Here is a 10961-nt window from a genome sequence, read left to right as displayed (position 1 = left end):
TTGAACTCTATGGTATAAAATTATTCACTTATGGAGTCATTTCCTCCATAGGGTTCCTAAAATCTTCAATTTTAAAAAGTAGATTCTCAAATTAAAGTTAGGATTTCATTCAATCTTCAAGGGTTCTTTTCAATTATGATTCAATCAATTGTTTTTTTATATTTTTATGCATGAATTGAAGTAATTATATGTTTTTTTAAAGTTGAATTCGCATGAACCGATGCATGTCCATTATTTTTAGACTATGATCATATGATGAAGCTTATGAACTATGAAAGATGAATTTACGAAGATATGCATGTTCTTTTATGAAATTGATATAAATGATTTGAGGATGCTTTGAAAGTAAAGCATCAATGTTGTTGTTGTTGCTGTGAAAGGTTTTCTCACATACTACTAAGAACATGATTGTGAAAAAGTTTTCTCACAAAAGAATTCATAAGGTCGAAAGGTTTTCTCACCTAAGTTGAATCAAGATTAAGGAACTATTCTAAATAAAATTTATCTTGGATTGATTGCTTAATTGTGTCTTTCCATGGATGATGAAATGAATAAGATTAATGACTATTCCGTGGTATTTTGTATTAGTACCGAGAGGATATTGAGATGGAGCCTCTCTCGTTAGTAGAGGTTTGATCTCTAGTAGCAATTTCTTTATCCCATAACTATGTGCCACCATAGGATGATTGTATCAGATAAACATTAGCTAGCGGATCCACTTTAGCTCAGACTCATGATTCTTACCTTGGCAAGTAAGGACATATCTTTTCGGTGTGGGATAGACACTGGATTCCATATTATATCTCACATGGTCCATGTCAGTTACATGGTAAACTTCCCACAATAATAGACTAAGGTTACTTCTAAAGTATCTCTCGAGTGATTTAAAGATGTTTAGCTTGCATTGACCATGATTATGCTTTATGTTTTCTAACCCTTTTATATTATGATTTAGCTTTGTCATTGCATGTAACACCCTGTATTCTAGACAGATCAGAAATGCAGATTCCAGAAGTTGTAGGTGCCACCAACGGTGCGACATATGGACCATAGGGTGACCCACAGACCGTAGGTGGGGTCCGTCGTTGTCCACCTGCAGCTCCCTTCCCAGAACCCTAGAATTTTTCATCCAAGTCTTAACCCACGCTAGGACCTACGGACCGTAGGTGGGACCATGGTCCGTAGACTAGGTCCCACTACAAAAAAAATTGTTTTGACCGACGGACGAAATCCGTCGCTAAATAGCTTATTCCGTCGCTATTTTGGTTTAGCGATGGAATAGCGACGAAAAGTCATCTGTCGGTATTATGCGCGTAGCTAACAATTTAGCGACAAAAATTCAAATCCATCGTAAGTTTAGCGACGGATGAGCGAGGAATCTCTTCCATTGTTAAAACTAACGACCAAAAAAACCGTCATTATATTTGTAATTTTTGTCGCTAATTCTATAAGTTATTTCATTGTGTCATCGTATTGACGACCGAAAATTTGTCGTTAATTCCGTCGCTATTACTTTTTATACATTTCTACCTTTCTTGTAGCTACAAAAATATTGTTACAAAACCGTTGCTAAGTCTGTCGGCATTACTTTTTATATTTCTTTCTTCTTATAGCAACAAAAATATTTTAGCGAATTTGTCGCTAATTCCGTCGCCATTACATTTTATACATTTTATTATTGCAAATCCTATTCAATTTATAAAGTTGCAAAATTAACTTAATTCATAGAAACTAATATTCTACAAGATCCAAAACACATAACAAACTACAAAGTGCATTACCAAGTTTAAAACAACCCCAACAATAATTTCCAAGCAAAAAAACTAAAAGTATTTGCAACAAAAATAATATCTAGCCGACAAAACTAACTAAGAGAGATTGGAGAACCACATTAATCTTCATCCGAAACTGATGCATGAGCCTTATCAACATTAGTTGGAGTAGAAGTTACAAGAGTCATATGTGTGTTTGGCTGAGATGAGGTTGAAGAAATCAATCCACGTACACGCTCAAAAAGTACAGGAAGCATTTTACCAGTCAGTGAAGGAATCAATCGTGTCATAAAGTCATCCAAATTTTCTGTTGCTATTGTTTGAGCATTCGTACATGGTACTGAGGATGAAGCATCAATTCTAGAAGCTGAGGCACAAAGATTCGTCCCATAAAATGATTTATCTTGCGCTCCAAGACCATATATCCTTATTTTCTTCTCCCCTCCTACGACTTGATAATATGCTTGCAATTGATCAACATTAGATTGAGTTTGTGTTTGATTATGTAGTATTTCTAGATACTTTTCCTGCAAAAGACAATAATAATCAGTGAAATTCATTAATAACAACCACAACAATAACAATAAGCCAAATCATAACAATAATAATAAGCCAAATTAAGTTGATGTTGATAGCTTAGATAGCTTTTTATTGCATATTCAAGTCTTTCTAAAATATATGTTGCTCTTTTTTTTGCCCACAGAGAACGCACAACTTAATGTATTTATTGTGCCATATATATCTAAGAGTTCTCGCTTTGGAAGCAACCGAGATATAAGGAAGACTGAGCAGATATATGATCAGACATGTGTTTGAAAACAATAGACAATATGGTATCGGACAATGGAAGCCAACGACTCATAACAGATTGAAGTACAAATTTAGGATCCTCTTTTTGAATTTCGCGGGGAGGTATAGACAAATTGAAAGACTTTATAACTTTCTCAAGCATCCCCTTGTCTCCATCAGCTTCCACAGTAGCTTGATAAACCTGCTCAAGAATAAATTGCACAAGTACATATGCATCTGGATATGTTCAGAATGGGTGGCTTAAACGAGCAGGGAAATACACTGTCAAGAGTGGCTATATGTGGAGAAGGTGACATGAAGAGGAATGGCCATTCTGGAGAGTGGTATGGAACAACAACAATATCCCCAGGCATCAATTCACACGTTGGTTAGCTATGCATGGAAGATTACTAACCAAAGAAAGAATGAAGGCAATGGATTTGATCACTGATATGAAATGTGAACTGTGTGGAAGCAAAGACGAGAATATAGAGCATTTATTCTTCAAATGTGCTTTCTCTCAAGCATGTCTAACAAACATAATGAAGTGGCTTCAAATAAATATAGTTCAGCAAGATATAAATGAATGGTGGAATAGAATTGCTAGAAAGGCTGCTGGAAAAGTAAGCAAAGCATTCCTATGGACAATCACAACAACAATTATCTATCACACATGGGGCGCAAGAAATGAAGCGTGCTGCAATCAACGTGTCCCAAATCAAGCGTGCTGGACCTGATATGGATGTAATGCTACTGTTGCTTTTGTGAATTAGAAGATGTTGGTTGTTAGACCAAAAAAAATTGCACAAACATAGGCCTAGCCTTCCTTCCACTACTAATTATGGATGACAGCGAAAATAGTGACTCTGATGAATGTTTCCTTGCATTTGCCAAGATATTTAGTGGAGTTCTTCATGCAGGACAAAAAGTTTATGTGCTTACAACATTGTATGATTCACTAAAGCAATTCAACTATTATGATGTCCAAACAACAAGTAGTTGTACACACAACACATCTACCTATTATTATTTGATTAAAAATGTAGGGAAAAATCTCGAGAGAGACCGTTAACTGAAAAAATAAAATGATTACACAATTTTTCCACCAACGGATATATAAAGTGAATGTAATTATAGAGAATTGGACTTACATGCATATTTCGAGCTCGTTCACCAACAAAAGATTTTCCATCATGACCATGTGTATGGACATGCAAATGTAACTCACTTGGTGTTGGATCTCGACCCTTTTCAATAGCCTATCAAGGAATTTTTTTTAAAACATATGAAAATGTGAAAATATGAAAGAATTATATGGTTTAATATATGATAGTATAAAAAAGAGCTCACAAACTACAAACACACTCTAGAAAATATGGCAGTCAGCCCTTTTTCTCAATAAAAGTGGCCTGCAATGTAACTTAAAAAATTTAACATCTTGAAGGTTTAAGATTATGCATAACAGAGAAGGAATTCACATACTTTTGGACCAATTCAGCCAGCATTCTCCTAAGTAGAATATGAGTCATTATGCTCAATCAACTCTCCCTTCCTATAAACCTCCAATTTAGAGTCTAAAACATTTATTGTGTGGTAAAACAAAACCATCACTACAAGTGTACATGACAACCAAATAAGTAAAAATGAAGTCCAATACAATTATAGCAGCAAAGCTTTAACAATAATAGGGAGACTTCACATGTTACTTGAGTGCTTCATTTGTTCAAAAACCAAGACACTGCCTAGTGCACACAAGATTATATGAGATGTCTGCTTAATACGAAATTATGTACTACTATTCCTATTCACAGTTAGAACTCATTACTACTATATATTATGCATATAAAGTAAATTAAGGGTGTGAGAAAATATACTTACAAGTCTCTTACGATGCTCTCCAATAGTAATAGAGCCTCCCGTGTGAGTCCCCTTTGCAACAACATTCTGACCGCCACAACGGTTTTTTGAATTTATTTTTGACGGTTCAATAACCTTGGGATCTTTCCAAAATCTCATCCAACTTTCCCATGTTTCTTCCGGAACATATTTTGGCCGAATTGCTTCCTTTTTTATGCAAGAAATAAAATGACTATACCTTCTCGCTGCCTTCTTACGCCATAGTATCTTCACTTCACTATCAATGGAAGGATCCCAATAGAATTGTTCTAAAATAATTTTATAAGTAAGCAACATTAGTCTACAAACCTTCAAAAGTGATGTAAATTTTTTTTTATTAAAATGGTGAAATATATACCTTGAATTCTCCGAGATAAAAATCTCGTATTTCTTGTGAGACACTTTTCCAATTAATTTCATTGGGATCAAGTTCACTCTTGAAAGACTCACATATCCTGGTAGAGCAAATATTTGAAGGTTCCAAACTGGAAAAAAAATTGAAAAATATTATATGAAGTCTATAATGAAAAAATTACAGTATATAAATAGCAATAGTGCAAGTACAAACTTACCCGAAATGAGAAAGAAAAACAAGTGTCTGCTGTCCAGAATTATTATTACTCTCACCTTCACCTATTGTGTTGTTCTGGCTAGATGTAGTCGCCTCCCTTATCACATTTCTTTGAGTAGATGCACTTTCGCCTATTGCATTGCTCTGATTAGATATTACAGGAGGTGTTTCAAAATTAACAGATGGAGTACTACCATGAGCTAATGTTTGAACAGGAGGCGAACTAGTAGGAGCTAATATTTAAATTGGTTATTTTGATCTGGTCCAGCAGAAGAATTGATACCACCTTGATGTGAATTAGTTATGGGAATGGGAACAGTAGGCATATTAACTCGACTTGTGCTACCTCGACCTCTAATTAAGGTCTTGCTTGCACGAGTTGTGTTACCTTGACCTCTGCCTCGCGTCATATCTACAAGAAAAATAACTTTGAAATTGCATAGGCCTATACATTTCCAAACTAAAGAAGGAAAAGAAAAGAAAATAAAATTTTACATTGCAACTAGGAAAGATTGATCAGATCATTACATTGCAACTTGCAACCACAATATTTGTTTTAAACCAACTGAAGTTGCTAAGCATCAAGCAATTAATAGTCATGCTCTACTTCTCTCCAACAAATTCCAAATGTAACCAAAATGCAACCCAAAAATATCTGATAGTCAAGCACTTAAGTCTAAGAATTTTTTTGTGAGAAGTCAGATTTTTTAGAGGAAGAAAATCCAGAATTAAAAGCACACTAGAAACGAACATGGCAGTTTTTTAGAGGAACAAATTAAATAATACCGACTCTAATGATACCTGGCAAGTAGATCATATCATCAGAGACGTCAATTAGTTGAAGATTCAAGAAAACTATACCTTTAGGAGGTGAACAACATTGCTGATGGTCTTGCCAACTTGGGAGAAAGCACAAGGTAGAATATAATCTTCACATAAGATGTGATTCTGCCTTTGAGAATTAAAAATTGTTGAAGAATGATATTCTCAAATACCCAACTTTCAGAATCAGAGCACAAAAGAAGAACTTTACCTTTGATCATGATTGACAAAACATCATCAAAGCAACCTGTAACAACATCATCAAAGGGATGTATAAAACTATCAAAAAGAGACACAAAGAGTTAACTAAAAGAAAATCGACATACAACAATCATCTAACAAAACCTAACCAAGAACTTGAGTAAAGTTAGTACTCACATATAAAATATGTCTAGAAGCATATTGTTTCTTAAAAAACAGTCAGTGAAAACATTAAGTTTAGTACGATTCACTGAGCAGAAATTTGCATCCAAAACATGGTACTATAAACAAAAGTCACTGATGATACAATAGCACATTTCTATCAATACACTAGTATTTGGCGATATGAATTATCATATCCCAATCCAGGTTGTGTATCATTGGGTAAATCAATAGACATCTCATCGATCACTTCCTTTTCTCCTTGATACGTCCAAACAAAATAGTTCTCAACAAATCCAAAATGAAAAAAAGGTGTAGTTTAACAGTTTCAACATCCATGTATTTAATGTTGTGGCATTTTTTACATGGACATTTAACTTTGTCACCACTCATGCGGTTTCTATGAGAACATGCAAACTTGAGAAAGTCATTTACGCCAGCTATAAAACTAGAATTAAGTGCCCCTCGACCATCTAATCTCGTGTACATTCAACTACGCTTTATATTATCCATACTCCTATTTAATGTTAAAAAAACACAAAACAATTAGAGTTATTCACAAAATTAGAACTGAAGCAGTTACATCTGCTTGTGCTTTTATTTTAACAAATTCAGAAAATCTCTAAGTTTCCAGTTTTTACAGCATCATAAAACAGCTATATCAAACCACCAGAAACTTAAATAAAAAGTGTTCCCTAAAAGAAAATTCACATACAACAAGTTGTTGTTTACTTACCACAAAAATTAACAGTTAACAGAACTAGTGGTGTAATGTTAGAATGAAAAGAAGTACTACATTTTTATCCATTATTGCGTCTAATTAACCAGAAAACAACAGAGAGCAAGGGAAGGGGGAAAGTCTAGCTTATGTCGGTTTCACTAAGTTTCATATATCAAGCAGTTAAACAAAAATAAACAAAACAATATGACAGAATGATATCTGTTTATTGAGATTTTAGAATATGTCATCTTTAATGTACATCAACTCATATACAATTTCATTACTCTATTATGTAAAAATCTGGAATACATTAGAAAAAAAAATATAGACATTTGTTTCAGTATCTTCTTTAAATATAGGTATGCACTTACACTAACACATTGTTTTGTTACTTTTCCTTGCACCATACACATTGTTTTGTTGTGTTTCTTTGCACGTAAGCACTGAAATAGTAGAAAAATTATCTTTCGATTTTCAAAAGTAACTTTCGATTTTGGAAACAAAGTAAACTAGAGTCAAAAACCTAGACCCATTTCTTCAATCACACCATCAACCCCCAAAGAAATTTCTCCCATAACATCCAAAAAGGGGAAAGCTTTAAGATCTAAAATTATTAAATAACTACAAATAGAAAATATTTTTTACCCATAACAAGAAAAGAAAAAATAGATCCTTCAAAAAGATAAATAAAAAATTCAAAGAGTAGTGCAGATAATAATAGTGACCATTGTTACTCTAAGTAAAAAATATTATAAAAAAGATGATGAAGAGTACTGCTGATGAACCAGAGATGAAATAACTATAAAATTTTAGATAATAATAGACACTATTGTAACCTTTTGATGAACCAACAACAATGAAATTGGTTTTCCTTAGAGCAATGAGCAGCAACAAGCAGCAAAGAGGAAGATGAGCTCGAATTTCCTTCCCAAAGAGCAATGACCGATGATTTTGGCAAGGTTCTCTTCCCACAGAAGGTGCTTCTATGTATGTGTATTTAGTGTGGAGCAGTGATTTAATTTGTGTGAGTGAGATTTGTGCCCTAGAAATTTTTTAATATAAGATAGCGACGAAAAAATCAGTCGCTATGAAATTTCGTTGCTATGTATCACACTATAGTTTAAAAAGAAAGGTAGTCACAATAAAAAAAAATTAATATAAAAAAACTCAATAAAATTAGCAACAAAAGATTCGTCGTTGATTTCGTCGCTAACACTTAAATGTAGCGACGGAGTTAAGTTTATTGCAATTTTCGTCGGTAATTATCTAATTTAATAGGCAAAATAAAAGCACCAAACTTTAGCGCCTAAATTTAGTGATGGATTTTAGTTTTTGTCTCTATTCCATTGCTATTTTAGGTCCCAATATTTTATTCAAAAATTTAGTGACCAATTTATTTTTCCATAGCTAATCCGTCGTTATTTAGCGACAGAATATTGTTTGTCGCTATAATCGGTCGCTAAATGCTATTTTTTTTGTAGTGTCCGTGGTTCAGACTCCCTAGAACCCCAGGAAAATTCAGCTAAGTCCAGAACCACGCCAGGACCTACCGACTGTGGGTGGGACCACAGTCCGTGGTTCAGACTCCCCAGATCCCAGCCTCTGAAGCCAGTCGATGACTGACCAGGACGGACCGTAGGTGGGACCATAGTCCGTGGACCAGGTCCGTCGATGGGCCCCGACAACTTTTAAGTTAGGGTCATTTTTATCTTTTCCCTATGTGTTGGACACCTAAACTACATCGTTTAGCCCCTAAACTACGTCGTTTAGCCCCTAAACTACGTCATTTTAGTCAGTTTTAGCCTAGTAACTTAATTAGAACTTACCCTTGTCAACTCATTCTCCAAAATTCATCCAAGTTGAACGAAAAGAAGGAAAAAGAGTCGACCAACCCTCTCCAAGGACGCAACAAGATTTCCTCCAATTCCAGCCTCGAAATCAAAAGATTTCTTCGTGAAATTCGTCACCAGGTATGTGGGATTTCACTAGTGGGTTCCTTTCACCCATTAGGTCCCTAAAATTCAGTCAGATTCTTGATTCTCTATATCATGTTTAGACCTAGGGTTTCTAGAATTTCATATTTATGTTGTGATTCTGCTGTTAGACTAAGCCAAATCAGATTATCATGTTTTCGTAGAATTGTTTCTTAGTTCTTTGCATGAAACTCAGAACCCTAGTTGTGTAGATTCGTTTAGTTCATGAATTACACTTGCTAGGTCAGATTATTCAGATATACATGCCCCAGTTAAGAATGTTTCATTATCAGTACATTAATGTTGCATTTTCAGTTAGCATGTCTGTACTTTGAGTTATTAAGTATTACAGAAATTCAGTTATAATGTGTTACTTACATAATCAGTTGGGAGTAGGCTTAACACCGAGTGGACTAAGGGTCAGTCACCCTCATAGTCCCAGAACTACGTGCCCCCGTAGGATAAGTCCCCTCTGTGGGCAACATATTTAGTGATCACGCAGTCATGCCTTTATACCCCTGGCAAGGTATATTAGGTCCTCTCGATGGGTCAATACATCGGACTCCACAGATAGCTCTCATGATTTTATGTCGGTTAATAGTAGTTCCCACAATTAGACTCTAGTGTATTGACCAGGTGTTCAGTTATAGTTCAGTATTCAGTCTCATCATGTTTATACTTGGTCATTGCATTTAGTTAGCTCAGTATTCAGTATATTTCAGTATTTGAATTCAGTTCATGTTATATCATTGCTCTTATTACTTTGTTCAGTTATGTATATATATTGTTCAGCGTTATCCTCTCCAACATGCTCAATACCTTTCAAGTATTGACGCATTCTCTGCACTACATCTTCTCGTGATGTAGGTTCATGTCCTCAGCATTCAGATCATGCATAGATCGATTCTCGATCTCCAGTTCAACAGTATAGTGGTGAGTCCTCATTCTTCGAGGACGATTGACATGTCTTTTATTCAGTCATTCTTGTTTTAGTTTCAGTTTTGCTAGAGTTAGTTGGGGCATGTCCCAACATCTCTAGTCAATAGAGACTTTTATTCAGACATAATTAGATTCAGTTTTAGTTGAGTTTGATCTTTCATTTGTTATTGAACTCTCAGTTTTATAGATATTCAGATTTAGAATGGGTATTCCCCATCATTTCTCTTTATATCATGTTTAAGCTTCCGCACAATATTTTTATGTTTAGTAAATCTTTAAGTATGCTAATGATATGCCAGCAGGGTTGGCTTGGGGTCACTCGTGATCCTAAGTCCCATGTTTACGTCAAGGGGTAGCCTCGGGGTGTGACATTGCATGTCATGTATAGTCCTCTTTGGCATGATATCATAACTCTTATGCATTGCTATCATACTTAGTACATTCCATGTAATAATGCATACTTGTGCCTACATTGTTTCAATAATGTAGGGTCAGACGCTTCTACTTCTCATACTTGTGGCTAGTTGATCTTTTGGCGTTCAAGGATTGGTAAGTCCTTATGTTCCGAAGACCGTGACACTTTTATATTTTTATGTCATTTCAGTTTTTAGACTTGTATGTGATTTATGGGTTAGGTCCCAATCACTTCTTTTGATGTAAATGGATGACTTATTGTGACTTCTGTTAGACTTTTGCTTTTGTCAAACTCCTTTTATGATATAAGACTGTTTCTTTGAAATCTCTATTTCTATTATGTTGTATTATGTATGCTAATTGGCTTGTGTAGGGCCTCTTGGGGTTCTATACACTATGTTACACCTAGGATATACTTTGGGTCGTGACATTTAATTTATGAATTGAGGTTGCAAACTTAATTTCACTTTAGATCTTCATTTATTTCTTGAGAGAGAGATCCCATAAAGAGTTTCATAAGGATCCATTTGGATGCTAGAATTGTAACTATTGCGGTAAGCAACTCCATGTAAGATAGGTAATCATCTCAATTATCCTTGAAACCAATCTCACAATCCACCTTGATACCTCAAACACCATCTCCCCCTTGTTCAGAAGCCATCATTGCTTATGAACATTTTTCCTGTAATTCAAACAAGATA

The 10961-nt window shown here is 34.8% G+C and overlaps 1 protein-coding gene across 1 annotated transcript; it reads right to left on the bottom strand.

Moving 5' to 3' along the window:
* Positions 1–1891: 1891 nt before the first annotated feature.
* On the bottom strand, positions 1892–5438 carry LOC102596491 (uncharacterized). The gene is made up of 6 exons (XM_006340453.1): positions 5375–5438; positions 5030–5261; positions 4814–4942; positions 4440–4722; positions 3713–3820; positions 1892–2299 (listed from the first exon to the last, which is right to left on the bottom strand). Exons 1-6 carry the CDS (start codon positions 5436–5438, stop codon positions 1892–1894), a joined length of 1224 nt encoding a protein of 407 aa, XP_006340515.1.
* Positions 5439–10961: the final 5523 nt, after the last annotated feature.

This window comes from Solanum tuberosum, unplaced genomic scaffold (genome assembly GCF_000226075.1).
Source record: "Solanum tuberosum cultivar DM 1-3 516 R44 unplaced genomic scaffold, SolTub_3.0 scf00018, whole genome shotgun sequence".
NCBI classification, from domain to species: Eukaryota; Viridiplantae; Streptophyta; class Magnoliopsida; order Solanales; family Solanaceae; genus Solanum; species Solanum tuberosum.
The sequence above is the reverse complement of the archived record's forward strand: the minus strand, read 5'-3'. Positions and strand labels throughout refer to the sequence as shown.

What these genes read in the sequence shown, in the direction of transcription:
- LOC102596491 (XM_006340453.1), bottom strand. Translation starts at nt 5,438, where the DNA reads ATGACGCGAGGCAGAGGTCAAGGTAACACAACTCGTGCAAGCAAGACC. An exon ending in GACCTTAATTAGAGGTCGAG is followed by an intron (nt 5,262 to 5,374) that starts GTAGCACAAGTC and finishes TTTAAATATTAG; the next exon opens with CTCCTACTAGTTCGCCTCCT. An exon ending in AACGAGCTCGAAATATGCAT is followed by an intron (nt 2,300 to 3,712) that starts GTAAGTCCAATT and finishes TGTCTTTTGCAG; the next exon opens with GAAAAGTATCTAGAAATACT.